This window comes from Suricata suricatta, chromosome 3 (assembly GCF_006229205.1).
Source record: "Suricata suricatta isolate VVHF042 chromosome 3, meerkat_22Aug2017_6uvM2_HiC, whole genome shotgun sequence".
Lineage (NCBI taxonomy): Eukaryota > Metazoa > Chordata > Mammalia > Carnivora > Herpestidae > Suricata > Suricata suricatta.
In genome coordinates, this window is record NC_043702.1 from 169074375 (window position 1) to 169101420 (window position 27046).

General features: G+C 47.8%; 1 protein-coding gene across 3 annotated transcripts in view; it reads right to left on the minus strand.

Annotated features, from left to right (window-relative positions):
- Positions 1 to 27046, minus strand: part of DDR2 (discoidin domain receptor tyrosine kinase 2) — a 157303-nt gene that overhangs the window by 108348 nt on the left and 21909 nt on the right. For all 3 annotated transcript variants that reach the window (XM_029935704.1, XM_029935705.1, XM_029935703.1), the window contains exon 2: positions 22238 to 22384. In XM_029935704.1, the coding sequence (XP_029791564.1) occupies positions 22238 to 22384 (147 nt within the window). The remainder of the gene's footprint in view (positions 1 to 22237; positions 22385 to 27046) is intronic.

A 27046-nucleotide genomic window follows, 5' to 3' on the forward strand; every position in this document is an offset into this window, starting at 1 on the left:
CCAGCCCACAGCATCCAGAGCTGGCCCCAACCCAAACTGGCCTTGTCTCTGGGATAATATTGTTTTTGGTTCCCTTTCTGTGATTGGCCAAACCCCCTTGAGCACAGTGAAAACACTGTTTCCCTTTGACCAGATTAAACCCTTTTATTTCTTACAGGAAAAGGAGCGACTTTTCCCATTGTGCAGGGGAAGAGAGAGCTGGGGGCAGGGCACCGGCAGGATGGAGAGGACATGAATTAAGGCCCAGACTTTGGCTCCACTACCTTCCAGCAGTGATCTGGCAGGTTCCTTCACCGTAGAGAGCCCGCCTGCGTCATCTCTACAAGGCAGTTGACAATATTCAGCTCCTAGGACTTTTGAAAACTCCAGGGACTTTAGGAAACATTGTACATGAGAGATGCCTGGGTGGCTAGGTGGGTTAAGCATCTGACTCTTGATTTGGGCTCAGGTCATGATCTCACGGTCATGGGAAAGAGCCCCACGTCAGGCTCCGCATGGGGTGGAACCTGCTTGATTCTCTCTCTCTATCTCAGCTCCTTCCCCTCTCCCCACACACTACTCACTGAGGCTCTCAAAACAAATAAACTTTTTTTTAAAAAAACATTGCACATATGTGTCTGACATTGTACTTAGCACATAGTAGGTTCTTTTCTTGTTTTTTTTTTATGTTTTTTATTTATTTTTGAGAGACAGCACAAGCAGGGGAGGGTCAGAGAGAGGGGGAGGTACAGAATCTGAAGCAGGCTCCAGGCTCTGAGCTAGCTGTCAGCACAGAGCCAGATGCAGGGCTCAAACCCACAAACTATGAGATCATGACCTGAGCCGAAGTCAGACACTTAACCAACTGAGCCACCCAGGCGCCCCAGCACATAGTAGGTTCTTAAAAACTGGTAACCATTATTACTGTTGTTTCCAAAGTCCAGGAGGCATTAATGAGATTTTCTAAGAAACCAGCTAATTTTGGCGACATAAGTTACCAAACAACTGCTTTTCCCTTAGTTTATTCAACAGACAGTAGCTGAGAACCTACTATGTGCCTGAAAAAGTTAGGTTCTGGGGACAGAAAGATAAATGACACAGTCTTCCATCCTTAAGGATTTCACAGGCTAGCAAGGGGAAAGCATTACATAAGCCCTGGAGAACAGTGGTGTGACAAGTGTTCTGGAGGAAAGTGCTGTGTGGGCATGAGGAGAGAGCGGTTAATTAGCTTGGCTGGAAGCGGCGGAGTGTGAGTCAGGACAGAATCACTGGTCTGAGCTGTTCTGCCCGTTTCTGCATGTGACTTGGAGCATGTGATCAGAAGGCAGGCACAAGGAAAACTTCGTGAACCTTTAGGCCAAATAAATGAGTATTAGTAGAAAGCATTCCAACTGCTCACTTGCACTTATGGATGTTTGTGCACATGCACACACACACACACACACACACAAACACTTCCCAACTTTCTCCAACACCAACTTAATTGTGCTCACACATTCCAATCAGCGCCCAGATGGTGGCGTGCACCTGCCTGTCTGCCCCTTGGCACTGCTTAGAGAAATCCCCTGGGACCACCTCTCCGAGGGCTCTCGGTCCCAGCAAGGCACTCAAGGCCCTTCGTGATCTTGCCCCTCTCTCGACGTCTCAAGCCCCTCCCCACCCATGCCATGGTTACCCACTCATTTATTTACTAAATATTAACTGAGTGCCTACTCTGTGCAAGTCTTTGGTCCAGGCACGTTCTCTTTGCGACTCCTGCCTCGGGGCTGGGGGCGACGTGCGGCTCCCCGAGAGCCCCAGCCTTTCTCTAGGCCCCAGGCCTTTGCTCAGGGGTTCGTTCTGCTGGGCAGACTCGCCACCAACGCGACATGGCCAGAGTCTCCCCTTCCCACCATCATCGTCCCGCGGAACTGACCACATGCGTCCGCGGTCCCATCCCACCCATGGCAAGAGCAGCCCTGGCAACAGCGTCCCTTTCTTCCAGCCGCTGTTTACCTGTCCCCTGCCCGCTAGCCTGTGGTCTCTGTCCTACACACGCTGTCATCTGCAGCGACCAGCATGGGCCCGGGACCTCGAGGAAGTGTTTGCAGAGTGAAGCAACATTTCTGCTCAGCTCCCGACTGTGAAAGTGGTCTGCACCATCTCTCCCTCCCCATTAAAGTGCTTCTGGAAGGGAAAACTCTACATGGGCCTCTGACATTGATACTAACTTTATTAACAGTAATTACAAGGGCACCTGGGTGGCTCACTCAGTTAAGCGTCCGACTCTTGATTTTGGCTCAGGTCATGATCTCCCGGTTCATGGAAGTGAGCCCCATGTCAGGCTCTGGAAGAGCCTGCTTGGGATTCTATCTCTCAGTCTCTCTCTCTGTCCCTCCCCAGCTCACACTTTCTCTCTCAAAATTAAATAAATTAATTTAAAAAACCCAAGACAATAATTACAATGCCATTAGCAGATGATAAGTAAGTTTTGTACAGTGCCCTGCACGACTCACATCCAGACTCCTGACTGAACTGTGTGTTCAAAGTAAAGGGAGAAGCATATTCCTAAGCCTTTAGACCACACAGATGAGAATTAGTAGAAAGCATCCCTGACAGGGACAGAAAGTACAATGGTGGCAGCCAGGGGCCGGGCAGCACAGGAAAGGCGGAGCTTCAGCCTAGTGGGTGAGGAGTTTCAGTTTTACAAGATGAAAAGCTGTGGGGAGAGAGGGTGGTAATGGCTGCATGTTACGAATACAGCTAGCCCTTGACCATGAGTTTGAACTCCATGGGTCCACTTCTGTACGGACTTCCCCCCATGAACATAATACAATACTGCAAATGCATTTTCTCTTCCTTATGATTTTCTTAGTGACATTTCCTTTTCCCTTGCTCACTAGGTTGTAGACATACAAAATATGTCCATCAACTCCTTATGTCCTCACTAAGATGTCCAGTCAACAGTGGGCTATTAGTAGTTACGATCTGGGGAGAGTCAAAAGTTATACACGGATTTTTTTACTGCTCAGGGGGTCATTGTCCCTCAACCCTGTGGTGTTCAAGGGTCCACTGTATATTTAATGTAACTGAACTGTGGCCTTAAAAATGGTTAACACAGTACTTTTATGTTACATGTATTTTACCATGATAAAACAAATTGGAGGAAAAAGGGGAGATTTGTTGGTGAAAGAGTACAGACAGCAAAAGGGGGGTCCACCAGTGTCAAAAGAGAAATGTCGCCCTTTGCCCTGTTCATCGATCACGTATGAAAGCAGGTTAGCCCTGCTCTGAGGTATTGATTCCTAGCAGGCACAGTCCCTGTGGCTCATTCATTTGTCCTTCAGTGTCTGTTACTGAGTATCTAAAGTGGTTCACGTTCAGTGTCAGATGCTGGGTACCCTATCAGTGAGTTAAGGGTCTATGCTGTCAGGGCGGGCGGAGTCCTGTGACAGAAATGGCTGGCACACAGTGACTGAGGATGAGAAGGGTCCCCTGCAGGTGGGGACACCCTCCCTGGGATGATGAGATGATTCCCAGACCCGAAGGCTGAAAAGGAGTCACCAGGAGGAAGGTCGGCTGAAGTTGACTACTCCACGCAAAAGAACCCCGAGTGGCTGGAGTGGAGACGACCAGAATGGGTGGAGAACCCCGTGCCACCAGGAGCTTCACAGCAATGCGCTGTGGACTGAATTGTTCCCCCTCCCCACCAAATGCGTGTGCCAGAGCCCTAACCTCTACTGTGGCTGTGTTCAGAGAAGGGGCCATTGGGAGGTAATTAAGGTTCAATGTGGTCATAAGGGTGGGGGCTGGATCCCACAGAAACCTATGGGATTACCACTCTTGGAAGAAAGAAGAGGAACCAGAGACCTCACAGGCTTTCCCTCTGTGCCACATGGGGACATGGCAAGAAGGTGGTCAGCTGTCTGCAGCCAGGAAGGTGGCTCTCACCAGAAGCTGAACCTTTCCTGACCTTAGTCTTGGACCTTCTAGCCTCCAGACCTATGAGGAAGTAAACTGCAGTTGTGTAAGCCAGGCAGCCTGTGGCGTTTCCTTACGGCAGCCCAAGATGGGGAAGAGGTTTGAGTTTAAAATGAAGGAAATCAATGACAAAGTTTAAACAAGAGAGTGACATCAACTAATATGTATATATGTTTTTATGACATTATGCTTGCTGGCCCTGAGAAGAAAGGTGGGGACAGATAAGCACCTGAGGGGGGAAACAAGAAGCTACTACGGTCATTGTCACAAGGCAGGCTGTGGTGGCAGCCAGAACCGGACAATGGCAGGAGCCCGGCAGACATGTTTTGCTCTGGAGCGCAAAACACGGCTTGCTAGCAGCTCATGGGTGGAAAGGGGAGCCGTCAAGGATGACTGAGCATTTGGCTGGACTGGCTGAGTGCAAGTGTCACCACGGATCAAGTTTGGGAAACAAAGAGCAAAGAGTTTGGAGGAAAAGTCAATTCAGTTTGGGACACAAGAAGCTTAAAATGCCTGTGAGTCATCGGAGAAGAAATATTAAAGCTCTGATTGTTATCTGCATCTGGAGCTAAGAGGAAAGGCCAGGGCGCGGACCGGGGGGGGGGGGGGGGGGGGGGGGGGGGGGGGGGGGGGGGGGGGGGGGGCAGGTGCATAGAGACGGCACGTGAGGTCTGAGACTGGCGAACCGCAGTGTTCGAGGGATGGAGTGAGGAAGGGCCAGAACCCCAAGTCAGGCTCTTCCTCCTCCACCACACTGCCTCTCTTCGCTTAGATTTATCAACGGGGACAAGTAGGTAAATAGGCAGACTATATAGAATAAAATGGGCATGGCATAAGCCACTGGTTAAAACTCAGGAGTGAGTCTTTTTTTTTTTTTAAGAGTGATACATACAGATAGAGGAAAAAATGAAGAGAGATCTGAATTATTGACAATACTTAAAAAATGAATTCTAGTTTAATTAAGATTTGTGCTGGCGTTTTTCTTAAAGTAACCTATCTCCCTCCCTCTATCTCTCTCTAATAATGATAGATGATAGATAGATAGATAGATAGATAGATAGATAGATAGATAGATAGATGATACAGAGTAGATAGACAGTAGATTAATAGATGATAGATAGATAGATAGAGGATAGATAGGTAGGTAGAGAGATAGATGATAGATAGAGAGTAGATAGATAGTAGATAAATAGATAATAGAATATAGATAGATAGATAGATAGATAATAGGTAGATAGATGATAGGCAATAGATAGATAGAGAAGAGATGACAGATACATAGATACATAGCCAGATATGATAGAGAGATAATCTGCTGCCCACACATAAATAAAAACACAAATTTCAAGAATCCAAAATGCCTCATATTTTCATCTTGAATAAGTCACGAGAGAAACACAAAGCCCAAGCTGCCCTAACATTAGTTCTTTCCTCTCCCATGATTCATTAAGCATTGGTGTCACCTTTAAATTTTCCAGCCCAGAAAACTAGTTTCTATGGAGTCAAGTGAGTTCTTCACTGGTGTAGACCCGGCAAGATGTCTCTCGCACGAGGCTGCGCAGTGTCCGGGGAATAGCCCTCCCGAGCCAGGGACGACCGGCCCCCAGACGGTGCCCTCTGAAAGGCTCCTTCCACGCACCAACGTTTTAATGATGTATTAATTTTCCTTAAAAGGTAGGGTAGGGGAAAGAATCTGGAAGTACATTTGAGTTGATTATAATATCTACAAAATTAACGTCTTTATATCTAATTATAGAACTAAAACGGGCAGTTAGAGCTCATAATTAAAGGACTCACATAATGATGAGTTACAGTGTGCAATGAGTCGGGAAAACTCCTAATTATACTCTGGGAACCTGAAATCCCTGGCACTACCTCACATGGCTATTTTCAGCACAGAAAAGCATCTCCATGAGCTCACCTCAGAGGTTTTCTGTGTCTCTCTGCAGGTCTGTTTCATAGGGACAGAGGGTCCCCGAGAACGTGCTCCTGGGCGATTTGTCCTGAGACCAGTCAGCACAGAACACCTTTATCAGAAAGATTGGAACCTCGGAACATGCATGTATCTCATCATTAGTGCGATGGAAAGCCAGGTTCTGGATAGTCTTGAAAAACTAATGTTTTACCGTCACACAACGTAAGTCTTTTTAATTTAGAAGCGTCATCAGAACACTGAGATGATTAAAAAACATAGAAGAGAGTATATGTGAATCTATGTGTATGTGAGTGTGTATACAGTTTAGTATATGTGTGTATATGGTGTCTCCATTTGTGCATTTAGCTTAATATATATATAGGGGTCTACATATACATTTTTATGTATATGTAGTCTTTAGGGGGATGGGAAGAACGACAAATACTCAACAATTCAGGCATAACACACAATGAGAGCCAGGTATAAGAGAGAAAACACAGAGCAGCATGGGGCCAGAGGAGCAAGCTGAATGGAATGCTGATGGGACATCAGGCACTTTTATAAGCACTGCTCACGGGGCGCCTGGGTGGCTCAGCCACTAGGGCCTCCAACTTCGGCTCAGGTCATGATCTCATAGTTCCTGGGCTCAAGCCCCGCATCAGGCTCTGTGCTGACAGCTCAGAGCCTGGAGCCTACTTCCGATTCTGTGTGTCCCTCTCTCTGTCCCTCCCCCACTCCTGCTTTGTCTCTCTCTCTCTCTCAAGGTTAAATAAATATTTTTTAAAAATTTTAAATATCAGCACGGCCAGTGCAGACTGGCCCCTGAGGCTGATCACAGCCGTGTGAGATGGGCGTGGCTCTTGCAGGCTGCGGAGCCACCGCACGTATCACGTGCCCAAGCTCAGCCAGCTGGTAAGTGGCTGGGTCGGTTTAGACGGCCAGCGTCTGGCTGCAGAGCCCAGCAGGGATCCGCCGAAGGCTTCCCAGCAACACAGTGACCCCACCAGGTCTATAAGGGACATGTGCTCTGGTAACTCTGGAAAGGACGGACCAACATGGAGGAGAAACTGCAATATGGAGTTTGTTGGGGAAAGTGGCCCAGACGGTATGACTTCGCATTGGGGATGGCCAACAAACAGAGAAAAGAGCTGTGAGGGAACACAGAGGGTGGGGCTAAGTGTCTGGCAGGTGTGATAGAGAGGGCAAGTCAAAGATGACTAAGCTTTGACCTAAATGGAAAAAAACAAAAAAAAAGAATTGTGATAACCTTATCAGTGACGGGAAAGGGAAGGAAGAATATAATGGAAATGTAAGTTCTTGTGCAGACGATGTGCCTCTGAAATGCCTAGGGGTTTCCATGAGAAGGTGTCCACCAAGCAGCTGGAGATCCAAGACAAGAGCTTGGGCGAAAAGTCAGGCTAGAGAGGCTCACTGGAGAGAGGTCTCTGAAGAGGAGAGACCCAGGCCGCCCACCAGAGCCGAGGGAGGGGACTCACAGGAGAGGAAATGAGGGTCAGACCACAGGCCTGACTCCAAGCAGGAAAGGCACTAATAATCAATCATCTCCTTCCAGAGGCTTCCCACCCCTAACCCACACTAACCCCCTACTTCCACATGCATAATCCACACCCTCGGGAAATGATCACCTTCAGGATATACTACAGATATGACCATTCTTCCAGCCATGGAATGCGTAAGCCGCGTAGATGAAAGGTGCAGCACTGGGAACACAATGGTCCTGCCCTAGCGCTGCGTGGTGACGGCGGATGGCCACACTCGGTGAGCACAGCAGGACGGGCGGAGGTGTCAGGTCACCACTGCTGTGCACCTGAACCTGATGGAATGTTGTGAGGCAACTACTCTTCAATTAAACAATTAAAGACTCACATAAAGACGTGAGCATGATTACTCACTGAAGTCGCTCGCCAGGAAGCTTGGAAAGGACAAGGGGTAGGAACTGTCTGGTTCAGCACTCGATCCTAGAAGCCCACCGCTAGGCCTGGCACTGTCCACATCAGGACATATTTACCATGGACTTCACTGGTGAGAAGTTCGCAGTCGGTGCTGTTTCTACCACTCCCCACTATCTCCCCTCCCCTAGCCCACTGCCTGTGGTCTCTCGGGGCAGCCCCCACATCACAGAGGGTGTGTGTGTGTGTGTGTGTGTGTGTGTTTGTGCTGACAGCGAGCAGAGGCCAGGCCACAGCCACTTTGCCCTACCAGACCACACCCCTCATTTACTGTGAACCTCCTGGCCCACGAACAAAAGATCAAATCCAGCATTTCAACCACCATAACAAGCAGAGAATGGTTACTGGGGCCAACACAAAAAGCGTCCTCCTCCCCTCTGGCCTCACAGAACTTGCACTAGAGTCAAATCTCTGAAATGAATGTTCTGGCTCCTCAACTAACATAACCACTTGCTTCTGGCAAATCAGAGAGGAGCCACTCACCCTTCCAGACCGCGTGAGCCCTTGGGTGTCTGACCCAACAGAGGCAGCTCAGGGTCACCGACAGCAGCACAGCAGAATTCAGTCAATACCGACAGAAGTATTCAGGCTGATATCAGCCACGGGGCCAATGCCCAAGAGAAAGCTAGAGGGCAACAGTTTCTTTAGTCATGAGGGCCATAGTCTTGGGTCTGTCAACGACTAGGCTCTAGTCCCCAGCTATTCAAACACGAATCTAGGTGTTACTGTAAACTTGTTTTGTAGATGTGGCTAAAACACGTCATTGGTTGACATTATATAAGAGATCATCCTAGATCATCGGATGGAACCGATTTGACCCATTGAAAGGACTCAAAAGCAGAACTGAGACTCCCCAGCAGAAGAAGTTCCACTGGGGACAGCAGCGTCAGCCCAGGACCAAGATCCCCAGCCTGCCCTCCCTGGTGGCCTGTCCTAAGGGTTGGGAATGTGCCAAGGAAACCCCCGTGGTCACCTACGCCAAGTCCTTACCCCAACCTCTCGATATCTATCTCCTACTGGTTCTGCTTCTCTGGTTGAACGCTGAATGGTGCCATCCAGGATAGCCCATGAAAAGATGCATCCAGTCAGTAAACATTCATTGAGTGTTTTCCAGGTCCCATGCCCTGATCTAGATGACAGCGATGGGAGAGTAGAACAAAGACAGGTAGAGGGGCTACTGTGTACACCTTGGGCCGTAGGAGTGCCAGGATGCCTGCTTCACCAGGGGCTCTCCCTCTACCAGTATGAACGCCTGGCTCTAGGTACACAGAGACACAGAGACACACACAGGGAAGAAGGCTGTGTGGGGCGGGGGTTGGAGCGACCGCAGGAGCCACCGAAGTAGAAGGGGCAGGGAAGGATGCTACCCTAGAGCCTCAAGAGGGAGCCTGACCCTGCGGACACCTTGATGTTGGACTCGTAGCCTCCAGAACTGTGAGACAATAGGTTTCTATTGTCTGAGCCACCCTGTCTATGGGAATTTGTTAAGGCAGCCCTAGGCAAATAATAAAAATAGCCAAATCCATTCATTCTTTTACTTCAGCAGTATTTTTCCCATAAATCAGAGACTAAGGTCTGTTGTGTGTAACATTCACATGCCGGGCCAGGGTGTTTGTGTGTCAGAGAATTCACACGGAGGCCTCTTGCTGCTCAGCGCTTGCTCCTAATGGCTTTCCAATTCAACCTCGGTCACAAACAGGCCACCAGCCCATGGGCTAGAGTTTGCCAAATTGACTATTTGAATACTCTATTAAAATCGAATTCATCTTGGCCACAGGGTGTCCCTTTACAGTTGTCCCTGGAGGGGAGGTCCTCACCATCTCCACCCAGGCCCTGCCCAACTCCCCATAGACATCTCAAGTTCTTTGCAGCAGTTTGCATTTTTCCAGGCTGAATTGTTCTCCTTCCCGCCAGCCTCTCTCCAATGCCTGTGAAATAATTCTTGGTCTCCAGTGACTGCCTATCGATGCAGCTGTTTTTATACCTTCTTAAAAATATTTTAATAAAAGCCTGCAGATAACTGAGGAAGATGTCAATTAATGCCAATCCTAACCAGATGCCCACAGGCTCCTTTTAGATGCTGCCCTGTGGTAGGGGTAGAGGGTCAGTGTCATTGTCAGGGTGTCCTTAGTAATTCTTGGGCCACTTTAGAGCCCCTAAGCCAGCCTCAGCATTGGGATATCATCTTGAGAACATTGCAGAAGAAGTGGTAGCTAGAGGGGCGTCTGGGTGGCTCTGTCGGTTGAGCGTCCAACTTCGGCTCAGGTCATGATCTCTCAGTACATGGGTTCGAGCCCCGTGTCAGGCTCTGTGCTGACAGCTCAGAGCCTGGAGTCTGCTTTGGATTCTGTGTCTCCTTCTCTCTCAGCCCCTCCTCCATTTGTGCTTCTCTCTCTTGGAAATAAATACTTTTAAAATTTTTAATATATATTCAAAAATGTTTAAGTTAACTGACTTAGAGATGATAGATAGGTAGGGAGGTAGAAAGATAATTGACAGACAAATAGATGTGACTGGTTCCATTTGGAAATGTGGGTATGTGTGCATATAGGTAAGCCTGTGCACCTCTGGAAAAATATCAGAAAGAATGAGCATCAAACCTTGAACGTTAAGGAAAGCAGTTATCTCTGGAGAATTAAAAGAAATGGCTGGAAAGGGAAATTTTACTTCTCATTTTATATCATTCTTAAATGCTGGGATTATGAGTTATGTGTATTGGGTGATTTTCAGGTTCTTTTAATTTTATAAATATTTAAGGGGGAAAAAAGTGTTACATAAATGCCTACTCTTCAACTCCAGCCCTATGCCAAATGATTTTACATACACGTTCCCCAAGGCACACATTTTCAATCACTAGCCATTTCACACACACACACACACACACACACACACACACACACGAACGCACACGTACATGTTTTCAGCAGCTGGGGGAACTCATCCCACAGCGAGGAAGACACATGCCCAAGGTCACATAACCAGTAAGTTGGCACAAGGGCCCATGGTCCACTCTGGCTATCACCCTGAGTTCTCCATAGCTCACACTGCCCCCAGAACCATCAGAGTATGTCTGTCCTTCGTGTGTCCATTCATCCAGTCCACTAATACTAAGGCCTCCCCTTGGTTTAGCACCATACTTGGTTCTAGAAAGAGCTGCAAAGATGAACCAGGCAAGATTTCTGCCCTTAAGTAGCTCACAGTCTCTTGTGCTGTTAATAAGAAACAGAAGGAGACAGAATGGGCAGGGACAGGGTAAACAGCCGGGGACTGCCCAGCTGCCCTGGCTGTTCCTGTGAGGCTGAGTCAGAAGATGACTCTGATCCCCTTTTTCTTGGTGGCCTTTGGGCTGGAACATGGCAAAGAGGCCCTCGGTGTTCTGGGACATCTCAGTTAGCTCAACCAACCTCTTCGTTTTGTCCAGGGTGGACGTACGGGTAGTAGACAGAGAGGAGGGGAGGAAGGTATTTGTAGAAATACGAAGGGAGAGAAGGGCTCTGGTCATGGTGGGAGCTACCCACGGGCCGAAGGTCAAACCACAGTTTGGTAGAAGGGCGAGCTGTGAAGTTCACATTTATGTGCCGGCTAAAAAAAGAAAAAAATTCCTCTGACTCTGACTCAAAACAAACACAGACTTGCTGTTGGGCCCATGTGTGATTTTGCTGAGGACTTTGGGGACTATGGTAAATGATCTGCATGCCCATCTCCCCCCAAAGTATGTGGGGATCACAAAGTAGGCGGGGCTCTATTTGGACCACAAATGAAGGATCTAGAGAAGTGTGCACTTCATCCCAAAAGTTCACTTAATTTGTTTTTTTTTTTTTCCTGTAGCGTTGAATTTTTATTCAAACTGGAGTGTCTATTATATCCTTGGCACGAGCCTTGGTTTTGACAAGACACACTATGTATGAGTGACCAAGGGGCCGGTACATACATTGTTCACCGGAACCCCAAGGGACATGTCGTGAAGGAAAAGAAACAAGTGCAGGATCTGACAGGTGGGGAGGAGGAGGGACACTTAAGGGCAGCAGCTACAACGTGGGACAACGAAGAGACAGATGTCCCCTCCTGAGACCCTGAGGGAACACGGCTCACCCAGCTTTGAAGCTGCAAGGAAGCTTGGGGACCACCTACTACCATCACAGGTGTGCCATTTGAGAATCAGAGCGGTTAGATGGGCTGGCCAAGACCACACAGCATGACCCATCCCCTGGCCCGCTTGGCTGCGTTTTGTACTCACTCTATGAACATGCTGTTCCCTGAACAAGCAGAGGCTCAGAGGTGGGAAGCTGGGGACACACACAAGAAACAGCAAGTCTGAGAGGGAATTTGATCCAAGGAGAAAATACATGGAGGGAGCCCGTGGGAGGTGAATCTGGAAAAGGTCAGTTGGGACTTGCTTCTGGAAGATGCTGAATAGGAAACCAAGGGGCTTGGATCTTTTTTCCGTGTTGGTGACAGAGAACTACCACGGGTGTCGAAGCAGAGCTCAGACAGCAAACTCGCCACTTTTTGTCACCAGGCACATTGGGGACATCTGATTGGGAGTGAGGAAAGACCTTCAGAGTCCGGAGGAAGGAAAGAGGCCACCTTGATTTTTCATATTTTCTCTCTGAAAACTACAAATACTCCTTCATAATATCATTCCCCTTCAAAAAAATTTTACATAACGTTTCTTTCTTTTCTAATAGAAAAGCCATGCATGCTATGTACGAACTTTCAATTTTATGAAGAACCAAAATGATTCCTACAAGTTTCTCAGCTAAAATGTAACTCAGTTAATATTTTGACGTATTTTCCTCAGAGTGAATTCTAAATTTATCTAAAATTTTCAAAACTAGGGGTGCCTGGGGGCTCAGTCAGTTAAATGTCCGACTTTGGTTCAGGTCATGATCTCAACAGCTCGTGAGTTCAAACAACGTCAGGCTCTGTGCTGACAGCTCAGAGCCTGGATCCTGCTTCAGATTCTGTCTGTTGGTCTGTCTGTCTGTCTGTCTGTCTCTCTCTCTCTCTCTCTGAGCCTCTTCTGCTCATGCTCTCCCTCTCAAAAATAAGTAAACATTTAAAAAATTTTTAATTCTCAAAACTATCATTTTAAAGGCTTATAATCTGTATATTTAACCTTATTCTCAGTCCTGGGCATTTAGGTCATTTCTTTTTCCTACCTAATGCTACCTTACTGTGTGTAATTTTTGCCTCCTTCAGAGTATTTCCTTAGAATAGACTCATAAATGTGAAATTCCTATATCAATTCGTATAGTTTTTAAAGTCATTCATACATCTCATCAAATTGATTTACAATTCTGGGGGCATTATGATACATATAAATAACACATGACTCTAAAAACTAGAGTTTTTATTGAATGAAAGTAATTTATTTTAATGACATCTTTAATTTCAAAAATATTTCATATTTTAGGGCACCTGGGTGGCTTAGTTGATCAAGCATCCAACTCTTTTTTTTAAATTTTCATAATGTTCATTTATATTTGAAAGAAAGAGAGAGAGAGAGAGTGAGCAAGGGAAGGGCAGAGAGAGAGGGGGCAGAATCTCAAGCAGGCTCCATCCAGTCAGCACAGAGCCCAGTGCAGGGCTCGAATCCACGAACCATGAGATCATGATCTGAGGTGAAACCAAGAGTCAGATGCTTAACTGACTGAGCCACCAGGTGTCCTTAAGTGTTCAACTCTCGATCTGGGCTCAGGTCATGATCTCACAGTTCGTGACTTCCAGCTCCATGTTGGGCTCTGCACTGCTTGGAGTTCTCTCTCCCTCTCTCTTCCCCTACCCCACTTGTGCTCTCTCTCTCTTTCTCTCTCAAAATAAATAAATAAACTTGAAAAAAATTTTATTTCCTATTTGAAGAAACAGTTCTCCATAAAATTAGACTGGGGCAGGGGAGGAATATGGCTTCCATGAAATTCAATGTCCACTCACCCTGGACCACTTTTGCTTTCTCCTGTCTTCTGACCAGTGCTCCGCCCTCCCTTCCTCAATACCCACCCCACCCCATTCTCTCCCAGCCTCTCCGATTCCGGGATGTCGTCTGTTCAGTGTTTATTAAGGGGGATTCCATCTTGTATTTCCTTGTAAAGGGCCTGCATCCGCACACAGGCTTCTGCACCCTTTCCCGGGGCTTTGGAAACGAAAGTTTGCAACAAAAAGATTAATGGTGCTTTCCTGATCTTCATGGCCTGTGTGTTTCTCATTATCTTCCTTTGGATGCAGTTGCTGGCTCTTGTTCCAAAGCCACACAAGGCTGGTCCTTGCTCCTCCCAGAGCAAAGAGATTTCGCTAGGGCTGATGGAATGGAGCGAGCTGAATCCCCTGTCTCCTGCATTGTCGAAACCCCCTCTTCTCTTTTCCTCCTGGCACAGCTCTGCTCAGACTCTTTCACTGACCACCTGCGCTTTTGCTGCCTCCTATCAAGCTTCCCCACCTCCACTTGCTTCCCTTACAGTCTTTCTTGTATACTGACGCACAATCCAGTCTTCCTGGAGCAAAATGTGTATCCTCTTCCAGCTCTGCTCAAGCCTCGGCAGCAGATCTGTGTTACTCTCTTGGGAAGCCCAGTATTTTAGAATGGATCAAAAAGTATGTACCAGGTCCTTTTTAATGGGTGCACATTACGCGCCATAGAGGCTATACCATGAGATATGAGTCTAGTTTGGGGACCTAACAGAGACATGTGAAAAGTCACAAGGCTCCAGCCTCCACCTCCTTCCGGTCCTCCAGGCCTGCGTGTGTGACAGGCAGATCTCACACTTGACATGTTTCAAACTGAATTTACTCTCTTCTCCCCAAATCTATGTTTTTTATATAACGGTTTGTCTATCCAGGCTCTCAAGACAAGACAGATACACGTCAGGAACATGGGGAGATTTGATGAGCAGGAGAGTTTGACCTTATAATGCCCATCAAAACCCAACTGTCTCCTTACTTTCTTGGTTGTGCTTAAGAACATAAAGGGATACAGAAGCAAATAAGATGTGCCCCCACTGCTGAGAGCATATAATGTTCTGGGGGAGACACAGAGCTTCTTGCCCATTGTCAACTCATCCCCCCAAACTGTGCCTCACAAACCTGGGGCTCAGATCCACCCTCCCCGCCCTCCTCCACCACTCACTTCGGGAAAAGTGGACGAGGACGTCCCCATGTGTTTTCATGATTCTCTAGTACTTGTCGTCTACCAAATCCCAACTGACCCAGATACTAACTTTTTAATGTTTATTTATTTTTGAGACAGAGAGAGACAGAGTGCAAACAAGGAAGGGGCAGAGAGAGAGGGAGACACAGAATCTGAAGCAGGCTCCAGCCTGCCAGCACAGAGCCCGACACAGGGCTCGAATCTCAAACCGTGAGATCATGACCTGAGCCGAAGTCGGATGCTTAACCAACTGAGCCACCCAGCCGCCCCTGACCCAGATATTAGAATGGCCGTAATATCCAGGTGTATCAGGAACTAAGGATAAAAAATATTAATAAAGATCCCCACCATGTGTGACTTTACAATGTGGGGAGAGAGACCGAGATCTGAACAGATCATTTCCAGATCAGACTGTAGGTGACCAGACTACAGGGGTTCAACAAGGAGAGAGAAGGGACCTTCCGGCCAATCGAAGATTCGGGGGGGGGGGGGGGGGGGGGGGGGGGGGGGGGGGGGGGGGGGGGAGTGAGGAAAGGGAAGCCTGCCAACTGCACCAGAGTGGGGAGTGGCTGGCTCACAGTGGAGAAACCAGAACCTGCACCCAGGTTTGTCTGACGCTCCAGTCCGTGTTTTCCCCACTATCCTGTCGCATGGTAGACTTTCAATGAATATTCATTGGATGGAAGAAGAAATGAATGACTACAGGAATACATGACGTGTCTTCCAAAGGAGAGAATTGCTGACATGGCAGCTCAAACAGTAACTTTGGCTTTAAATCCTCCGTGTTCTGCGCAGCTGAGCCAATCAGCTCGGAGACCTCAGGGGAGTCCTGCTACAGGCCAGGTGGTCCTCAACACGGGAAGCACTAATTCACTCCTACAACCACTCAGAATCGGCTGGAGGTAAAATAAAGTCTGGAATTGAGGAGGGAACTCGGCACTCTTGTCCACACCTCCCCCAGAAAACAACAACAAACAACAAACAACAAACAACAAACAAAAAACTCTGCTAGTGTCCCAGGCTTTGCAGACAATGGGAAAAGAAAGGAAGTAAGCCTAAGGCTCCAAGAGCTACAGCAAAGATTCCCATAGAATCCCATGCTAAACCACGCTGGCCCCAGAGCACCCTGGATAAGGAAAAGGGATCTTAATTCTCCTACACCCATCTCCCCTGACATCCGGTTCTTGAAGGTGAGCCAGGATCTCTAAGACTTAAAGATCAGAGAAGCACGCCCATCTCCTCGAGTGATTGCATGAGGCTGCCTTCTCTCCGCCCACCCCCCCCCTGCTCTACTGTGTTTGCAGAACAGATGCTTCGAGCCAGCAGCCTCCCTCCCCCGCCTTCTGCACTTCCTGCTCCTCGGCCCAAGCCTCTGCCTTCCGTCTCCATATGCTTGGCACACGCGCAGCGAGCCCGGAGCTGGAGTGCGCCATCGGTTCACAATTCACAAGCCCCAAATAAGAGACAGGTGGTGGGATTCTCCCAGGGAACGGAAAGAAAGGCCTCCAAGCCCACACTGTCTGAGTCTGGCTGCCCAGCGAACGGCCCAGAGGTGGGCTGGGCTGAGGCTACTGTTTCAGGAGATTCTACCCAACCCTTTCCAGGCTGTTTGAGACCATTTCTCCTCAGAATTTCCTCTTGGCTCCTCCCAGTTCTTGAGGAAAGTCAAAACTTACTTTGAACAGTTAATGGAATTAATTTGTGGAAGAAGGAGTCAGCTCAACAAAATTACAATCGGTTTCTTCAGAGGAGGTGGTTATGAAATGGGTCTTGGAAAGTCACAGACTCCTTGGTACTAAATGTGGATCGATTTGGGGCTCAGGACATTCACAATCCACTAGGGGACTGTTTTATGATTTTGCTTCCCCATGATAGATGAAGACGGGCTTGCAAATTTTGCCACTGGAACAAAAGATTACAGCTATGTCCTTAATTTCAAGGAAATATTTTTGGTTCATCTCATCAGACAGTACCAGCAAACTTTTTTTTTTTCTGTAAAGGTCCAGATAGTAAATATTTCAGGCTTGTGGGCCTTAAGATCTCTGTCATAACTGTGCACCTTGTCCTATGCAGCACAAAAGAAGCCATTGGCACTATGTAAATAAATGAGAAGACCTGTGTCTTAATAAAACTTTATTTACAAAAACAAGCAGCAGGCTGGTTTTGGACCACAGGCTGAGGTGTGCCAATCCCTGACCTAAACCATGTGTTCTGTGCCGGAGTGCCAGTTTGAGGAGGTGACGATGTTCACGGACATCCTTAGGAAGGACGCTGCTGCATTGGTACAAGAAAACTTTGAGGTCTACTTGTCTACTATTACCTACAGAACCTAAAATAGTATCAGAAGCTGGGTGTTATCACCATCCTCAGGTGCTTTGTCTACATTATATCTGGAGACCAGTGTGCCTCAGACACCCATCAAATTACAGGGGCACATGGGTGGCTCAGTCAGTTGAGTGTCTGACTTGATTTTGACTCAGGTCATGATCCCAGGGTCATGGGACCGAGCCCCTCATTGAGCTCTGCACTGAGCATGGGACCTGCTTAAGATTCTCTCTCTCTTCCTCTACTCCTCTCCCTCACTTACGTGCTCTCTCTTTCTCTACACCTCCCCACCCCCCGCCAAAAAAAACTTAAAAAAAATTACAGACCCTGCGGTCTGAGGCATGAAACTCTAGCTTCAACAAGCTCCCAGGTGACACTGATGTTGTCAGTGAATGATGCTTTGATTAGCAACGATCTCTTTGGAACCCTCTTCTATAAAACCGAGCTCTGCAGTACAACATGGGAGCAGGTGGGTTCCAGCTACCTATGACCAACAACCCTATTTCTCAACCCCCAAACAGATAATGCATGTGGAATACTATGCTAGATGCTGCACAAAACCAAAACCACCTAACAGACACTCAGACCTTGGCTAAGAGGTTTGCACAATCTTTTTTTGGGGGGGGGGGCGGGGGGGACAGAAGATCATGCACATAAAACAATGAATTAATATAAGAGGTCACATGAATGTCTGAGACGAGACATCAGTGGGAAATCCTGACAAATGCTATGAATGTCCAGAAGGGACACCCCAACCCCTCTCATCCATCACAGGAGGAGGAACCCAGAGCTCCGTGCCCCAGGAGGCAGGAACTTTGAGTAGGTTCAAGCGCAGAAAGAAATTCAGGAAATGTTGCCAGCCAGGAACACTTAACATCATTCCTGTGGCCCACAATCTCAGGCTGAAATAATTAATATAATATGAGAAATTATAGGGCAATGAAAATGGAAGCAACAGAAATAAGATTCTTGCTAGCAGCCCTAGATGTGCGCTGAGGGCAATGCAGTCTGAGGCTGACGCCACAGTAGCTTAACTCGCTTATAGGATGTGAAGATTGAAGCAAAACCAAGAGACTCACACCTTAGAACATGCTGCCTTCAAGTGTTTCACGCATATAGATTCTTAGGCGTCTGAATATTTCCCCCCTAAATCTGGCTCGGAACTGTACCCCCACTCAGCAAGAGAGGCATCTGAAACCTGGCATCTAAAGAAGCAAAGTCATCCTCATACCATGCAGATGCTGAATCCCTAAGATGGCATCCAGATGTGACAGCCCAGCCGGCAGGCAGAGCCCTCCACAGTCTGGCAGCCACCCTCCTTTCCAGTGTCCTCTCCCACCACTCCTTGGCCCTAACTGTCTGCTCCCCATAGACTGCCCGGTGCTCCCTCCCCTCCATTCCCACGTCCAGTGCCATCTTTGTTCACAGCTCACTCCTTGTCCTTGCTGCTGGGCTCCGCTCCACGGCTAGTGACCAACTCATCCCTTGCCCTCTGCATACTGTACTACTGTACTGCTGCCCCGCACCCCCATGCTTGGCCCCAGCTGCACCCCCTCCACAGGTGGGGACCACCCGCCGCAAGTGCCACCCCTACTGTCACCACTCACCCCCCTCTGCATACCTCCTTGAGCACAGTTCTCTTTTTTGTCCATTCCCTTTCTTGTTGGCCATGAGCACATGGGCTGGAATGATATCTCACTTCTATTCAGATGCTTTCAAGTCACTTGTAGAGTCCCTCACACATCACAGGTGCCCAATAATAGTTACTACTTTTATAAGTGAAGTCACTACCCAAAGTCCTTGGGTCCCAAGCTGCTCTCCAGCCCCATGGTTCTTGGTACATCACCACCGTCCATCCACAGCTCATGCTTTTCAGAACACTGTTGGAGCCCAGTTCATCTAAAAATGTCTAAGCCAACTGCACACCTGACCTCCCTTCCCCTGGGCGGGCTTGTTCCCTTAGTTTCTAACCAGTTGCTCCTCTCCTGCGTGGCATACCCACAATAGCTGTGGCTCTCTGATTAGACACCAATCCTGACCTTGTCCTTCCTATAATGATCCTGGCACAGCCAAACTCCAAAATCTCAGAGGCCAAGGTTCATGTAGCAATGTGGTCATGGTGCCTCATTTATCTCAACCATAATGTGCTCTGTAACAAGCACATGCCTCCCAGGTTTGTCCTGGTTGTGGCTCCAAATGCCACCCATCCCCACACCTCCCCTACCTGCAACCCCCCCAAGCCTGCACTGTCCCCATGACCTGGAAAACACGTCCTCCAGGACACCTGATACCAGAACCCCCCACCCAGGACACTCATGAGAAACAGACCAGTCCCTGGCCACTCGCAGTGGGAGAAAGACAGCTTCTAAGTCATGAAGGAGAATCAAGCCCCAGTTGGAAATACAAACTTTTCCTTTAAAGGAGAAGTTAACATTGGCAGCCCTGCTCTTTTGAGCTGCACTCCAAAGACGCTGGAAGAGCCATTTGGGGAGAGAGAAGGAAAGGAAGACAGCGTGAATGACAAATGGAGAGAAAGAGACAAAAAGAGAAAAGCGAGAGGAGGGAGCCATGGAGCTGGGAGGAGCTGGGGGGTCAGAGTAAAAGAATGGAGACTGGAGAAAGAGCAGAGGGGGAGGGGAGAGGAGGGGACAAAAGGGGACCAATAGGCAGGGAAGACAGGCTGGCTGTTCTGCCGGCTCACAAACACGGGCCACCAGTTCCATGGCGAGCTTGACAGTCCCCCCTGGGAGCTCTACCATCCACGAGGGGACAGGGTCTCCATGGGCTTATATAACACTGGGCTGGGCTGGATGGATACCGGAGGCCCCCCAGGGCCCAAAACAAACAACCAAACAGAACTGGAGGAGTTGCTCTCCAAAGGCCATTGGTAACTTCCCCTCTCTGTATTCACGGCGGATGCCAGATCTTGACCATACGTTTGGATCAGCCCCATGTTCCAGAGCATCTATTAATAACACTGCCTTACCCTCACAAGTGTTCCCGCTTAGATGCTAAATTACTTGGTCCTCCTACTAAGAGGAGACACAGGAAACTGAGACTGAAGTCTCTGGACAGAATGAAATACTTAATGTCGTCATTCTCGGAAAAGGAGGAAGCCGACACTGGTCACCGGGAAGACACCACAAGGACTCTGTCCTGGGAGAGCAGAGGGACTTGAGAGGGTTGTCCATGTGACATGAGAGTGGAGGTGGGGGGAGGCAGCCGGACGAGGCCTCACAAGACAAGGCTGTGTGTTGTACGCGCCGTGGACGCTGAAATAGTAATCTATGGAAACAGTTGCTTAAGAGCAGGCGGCAGGGGAAGAAAAGTCCACAGCGACAGTTTCTGAAAGGTAGAGCAGGATGGTCCACAGATGAATCGTGTTTGAGGACTCTCGTGTAAGAGAGAACACCTGCAGTAACTTCTGGTTAGCGGTTAAACGTAGCTATGAGATCGTTCATTCTCAGCCGCACGTCACGCCCGCTCCAGCCAAGACCTTCTAGCTCTTCTGGTATCAAGAGTCTATCTGAAGTCTACTGGAAGGGAGGGAGGGAGGAAGGGATGAGGGAAGGAAGGAAGGAAGGAACAAAAGAAGGAAGGAAGAAAATACATTAGTTTCAAGACAGTCTGTGGGAAGAAAGGGACCCAAGGCATTTTATCACCACAAGGAGGTGAAGGAGAAATGCGGAAGCGGTTTAGTCCTCAGATAATAAATGGCAAGGAGTGTATAATCCAATGAGCATCCTGACAGTGAGAAGAAATCTGGAAAATGTGAGAAAATGCCACTTTTCCCTCCTGCCCTCGTCCTCCACCCCCGAGGACTCGCGGCTCCATAGTTATTTCCTCAGCTATCCACTCATCCAGCCAGTTCGATCTGGGTCTCTCCTAATACTACAATTACATTCATTCAGTTTTTTGTGTAAGTTTCCTTTGTCCAGCAATAATTTGAGGTGGCTTAGAGCCCAGCCCAGTGTTATATAAGCCCGTGGAGACCCTGTCCCCTCGTGGATGGTAGAGCTCCCAGGGGGGACTGTCAAGCTCGCCACGGAACTGGTGGCCCGTGTTTGTGAGCCATAGGAGCAAGCCAGCGGGTTCTCCGGGAGCATCTCTGGGTGCCAGACCCTTGCTGGGTGCCGGAGACGGAGGCGTGAAGGAGGTGTGGTTTAGTGAGCTCCAGGCTAAAAAGGTCTCAGACTCGTGGAATTACCACAATTTTAGATTCATTAGTGGAATCCGGCTCTGCTGAAGGATGAACTGCGTCCGATGCAGACCAAGACTCACCCAGAGCAGACCACCCTGAGGTGGGGAACATGTCCTAGGTTCCTCGTGGATGCTCTGAGGTGTCCCCTGCATCTCTTTCTGCCTTGAGTCCCAGGGCTAAGGGTTGTGTCCACGCACAGCAAGCACCCAGGCCAGGAGTTCTCATGCTTCACTCCTCCCGAAGCTTATTGCAGGACTCTGGTTCAATTACCCTGATTTTAGTAGTTCTCCGAACTATCATTTCTTACTCTAAGCCACCTCAAATTATTGCTGGACAAAGGAAACTTACACAAAAAAAACTGAATGAATGTAATTGTAGTATTAGGAGAGACCCAGATCGATGTGGGAACCCCGAGATTCCAGTGGGTCCTGTCAAGACAGAGAAGGCCAAGATACCCTGCGTCACTCAGAGTCGGGGAAGGCGCCCCAGGATCGGGCGCTTATCTGGGGCCAGCCACATCGGGATCAGTGAGCGTGAGGAGTGAGCTTTCCTACACAATCCGATGCGTGGTCTCCTCTGATATCAGCTCTCAGCACAGAACCCGTGTGTGTTCAGCATTCCCTGCGACACCAGCCAGGTGAGCGAGGGGCTCCCGGGCACCCACACTGGCAGCAGGTAGTGACCCCTCCTCCCCTCACCCCCGGTCTCATGGGATGACAGTTTTAGCGACTGGCCTTACTTACGTCCATGGGTGCAGGACATTCTCTGAGGAACGGGACCCTCGATGACCACTGGCTTCTGTGTGTCTTCAGTCGTCGCAACGTCTTTGCATCAAGACACCAGCCTTGGAACTTTCTAGAGCATGAGACCGCAGACCTCTTGTAGATGTCCTTTTATGGAGGGGGCAGAAAAGGGAAAGGAGTGTTGCATTACAAACTTTGCTTCACTCACACTTTCTTTCCAATACGACACTGCTGTGCTCGACTGTCAGAGACCCCCAAGTGGCCCAGGCCCTGACGGGATCGCAAGGGCCGTACCTGTTGATAGCTATCACTTTGGAAATTAAAACAGAATCCTAAATTTATCATTTACTTAAACTAATAGTCAATTTTATTCTTAATGTTTAATTTCTTAAAAATCATTGTGAAATTCTTGTGATGATCATGTGTTAACATAATTCTTTAAATAAAAATAGCCATTTTCAAAAAATACTTAGTGAGAACACTGGCATTATTTAACATTTTTAAAAATCTCAGTCAGTTGAGCATCCAGCTCTTGATTTCGGCTCAGGTCAGGATCCCAAGGTTATGGTTATGGGGTTCAGCCCCATGGTGGACTCCACGCCGGGCATGGAATCTGTTGGGATTCTCTCTCTGTCCCCCTCTCTCTGTCCTTCCCTCACCCTCAAAATAAAGAAACGTAAAATCTTGTTAGTATGTGGCTTAATCGAAGACAGATTCTCACATCCGCTTCTTTTTTTTTTAATTTTTTAATGTTTTATTTATTTTTGATACAGAGAGAGACAGAGCAAGAGAGGGGGAGGGGCAGAGAGAGAAGGAGACACAGAACCGGAAGCAGGCTCCAGGCTCTGAGCTAGCTCTCAGCACAGAGCCTGATGCGGGGCTTGAACCCACCAACGTGAAATCTGACCTGAGCTGAAGTCGGAGGCTTATCCGACTGAGCCACCCAGGCGCCCCCACATCCACTTCTGAATTCAATTTGTTGCAATATCCCATAGCACAAATCCTCTCAAAAATTCCATCATAGAATCATGGGAGAAGGAGAGTAAAACAAAGCCAAACATCCCGGGATTGTTGTGAAAGCAGTTTTGCTGTCACGGATCCCCTGGGAGGGTCTCCAGAGCTCCCAGGTCTCACGTCCCCCTGACTATCACCACTAGTGATGCCACTAGTTGTCAGTTACCTGAGAAGTCTTCTAGAACTAACTACACATAAATATAAATATATAGAGGTACAGTTTTTATTAATTTTTTTAAATTAAGTATGAGCCCACTATACCCCTCACCTAGGCTGTCCTGTTACACGTGTTAGGATACTTGGATTCTCGCATGTGTCACTACGTCATTTCCGTTATTTCTGCAGGTCTCTGTCCTCCACTAGATGGATAGGACAGGGGGCCCCTGGGTGGCTCCATTGGTTGAGTGTCCAACTTCGGCTCAGGTCATGATCTCATGGTTTGTGGGTTTGAGCCCCACGTTGGGCTCTGTGCTGACAGTTAGCTCAGGCCTGGAGCCTGCTTCCGATTCTGTACCTCCCTCTCTCTCTGACCCTCCACTGCTTGCGTGGTCCCTCTCTGTCTCTCAATAATAAATTAAAAAAACATAAAAAAGTGTTTTTAGATGGACAGGACAATGTGTGACTCTGTACAGTGTTCAGAGGGGTTGCTGAACTGCTACTCAATGTTGTGACTCACTGTCTTCAGTGAAGGACACGGGACTTAACGGGAATGAAGTGGTCACGCAGGAAGAACAGATGTCACATATATTAGCACAGTTCTCGTCCGCCTTCTAGTCCCCTAAGAAGGTATGCAACTGAAGTATTCAGAATTTGAAAAAAATATTCAAATTTGCACTGCATTACTGGGGCTTACCAAACATACTTAGGGCTTACTCACTGTGGCAGAAAGAGTTGTGTTAACAATCTTTGTGCCTATTTTAAAAAAAATTTTTTAATGTTTATTTAATTTTGAGAGAGAGAGAGTCAGAGCGCAAGTTGGGGAGGGGCAGAGAGAGAGGGAGACAGAATCTGAAACAGGCTCCAGCCTCTGAGCTGTCAGCACAGAGCCCAATGCGGGACTTGAACTCACTGACCGTGAGATCATGACCTGAGTCAGAGTCAGACGCTTAACTGACTGAGCCACCCAGGCGCCCCTCTCTGTGCCTATCTTTATAGGAATGTTTAGACACTGCCATCAGTGTCACATAATCATGGAGCCAAGAAGGCAGGACCAGGGTTTACGTGTCCACAGACAATATTTCTGAAAACGATTTCCCTGTGGTACTAAGTTAACAGAGATTAACCCTGTTAGGTTACAACTTCCCTAACATAGAAACACAGAAAGGAAACCCTCGCCCCATAGGGATAATGTGGTCTAATTACATTGCAGGCTTCAAATGCTAAAATGTATGGAGATCAATGAGGATTCACTTCCTCATTCTGAGATTGCTAACTCTATAATCTTACCTTCCACTTGTAAAATTGAGATGGAGATGATGACAACTATCTCATGAAGTTGTTAGGAATAATTGTAGGGACACCAGGTTGGCTTAGTCTGTTGAGCATCTGACTCTTGATTTAGGCTCAGATCATGATCCCAGGGTCATGGGATTGAGCTCCACATTGGGCTCCGCACTGAGCATGGAGCCTTCTTGGGATCCTCTCTCTCCCTGCCTCTGCTTCTCTCCCCCGCTCAAATGCATTCTCTTTCTCTAAAATTAAAATAATAATGATAATAATAGTAATTATCTATGAAATGTGCCTGCCACATAGTGGGTACTCAATGCTTGGAGATTGGTTGCCCCTTCCTTTCTTGTTCTACGAACAGAAATAAGACAGGAGACTGATCTTGTGTCCTGGACTGGGCTGGCTTTTCACAGAAAACGTCAGCGGTGTAACCTTTTAGAAAGCCTGGAGATTTCAAAGACTGGAGCAAGAGAAGGCGGTAGAGAACTTTTTTTTCCAACAAAAAGGATTTCGCGAGATGTTTGGTATCATCTGATTCAAAACGAGAGACACTGGTGTGCTTTGCTCCCCACCACGCAAGGAAATCGGGGACCAATACACCCTGCATTTCTGTTTCAACCTTCTAGTCTGCCTCCAAAGCCACATAGGACAGTGTGCTTTGCACTTTGAAGTTCACAGGCCCTAGAGAAAACCCACCAGGTTCGGAGGAGCCCCTCAGGTGAGGCTGGGAAAAGAGAGATTTACTCCTGAACAATTCCCAGGAGTAGGACCAGCGGCTGCAACAATCACAGGACGGACGCATCATGACCTCCATTTACCGACGCGGAGACCAAGGTTTGGAGACACCAGGGAAATTCCCCGAGGTAGCACAGCTAACAAGTGCGGAGTCAGAATTCAAAACCAGGGCGGTCCTCCTCCGAAGCCCAGCTGTGGAGCCGCATCATCGTGCTGGGCTTTCTCCGACTAAGAAGGGTACCAGACGCACTGTGAATCAGCCAGGCCAGTGGCTTCATAGAGACGGTCTCATGTCAGAGACAAATTATCTTTAGCTGTAAGTTAATGGTTTTATTACCTCAATATTGTAACTGATATCAAAATCAAAATTCTTCAGACTATCATCCCTAAGCTAGACACAAAAGTAAGAACGGCGGGACACCAGAGCCAAGATTTAATTAGCTTGGGATTTTTACATTATTTATTTTATTTCATCAGTATTTGATTAGATCAGTTAGTAGGATTAATAGGTTGTTTCAATTTATAGTTATTATTTTTGAATAATAGGTAAATCACATAATATTAATACAATAAAGTTTCTAGCTCTTAGTGTGTGTCAGGTGCAGGAGCTATAGATGAAGAAAACATGCCCCTTGGCCCCAAAGAAGGTATAATGCATATCAGATATATATATCATATCATATATAATGGACATAACCATATATGTCTTTGGGTTGGTGGGGTCATAAGATAGACAAGAATAAGGTACAAAAAGGAGAAATCCAGCCAGTGGGGTGTTCAGGAAAGACCTGAAGGAGTGAGAAGGCATTATTTAGCTCCCTCTTGAAATATAAATGGGATTTTGCCAGCCTTGAAGAGAGGGATGGCAGGGTCAGAGGCTATGGGCCTGCCCTGCCGTGGGGGGCGCTGTAGAGGAGAGACAAGGTGCAGGGTGCCCAGACAGAGCCTGACCTAGAATAATGACGTTGGGAAGGGAAAGGAAATAAATAATAATGTGGAGAGAATTGAGGGTTGACCAGTGACTGGCTACAGCAGGCAAGAAGGGAGGAGTCAAAGGCGCCCAAGTTTCCAACATGCATGTGACCAGGAACAGGTCACTGTCAATAAAACCGGAGAAAATGGGAGGAGGAGCTGGTGTGTAAGGGAAGACCATGAGTTTAGTTTTGAACATGAACAATTGGTTTCCTTAAAAGGGAAACAGGCAGAGGAGCCTGGATGGCTCAGTCAGTTAAGCGTCTGAGTCTTAATTTTATCTCAGGTCATGATCTCATGGTTCATAAGGTCAAGCCAGCATTGGGCTCTGCTCTGACAGCGTGGGGCCTGCTCAGAACTCTCTCTCTCTCTCTAATATGTTTTATTAAACACACTGAGCAGACAGAAATTTGGGACTGGCATTCAAGGGCGTTTGGTGTGAGAGATACCTATTTGAATACCAAATACATAAAAGCAGCAAGTGCAGTCTGAGGCAGATAAGATGATCTGGGAATAAGGAACAGAAAAAAAATGACGACAAAACCTTGGGGCCTGTCTGCCTTGAGCAGCAGAACATCCCCCGGTAAGACCTGTGGCTCAAAAACTTAACTCAAAAATAGTTCCTCCTCACAAAACATCCAA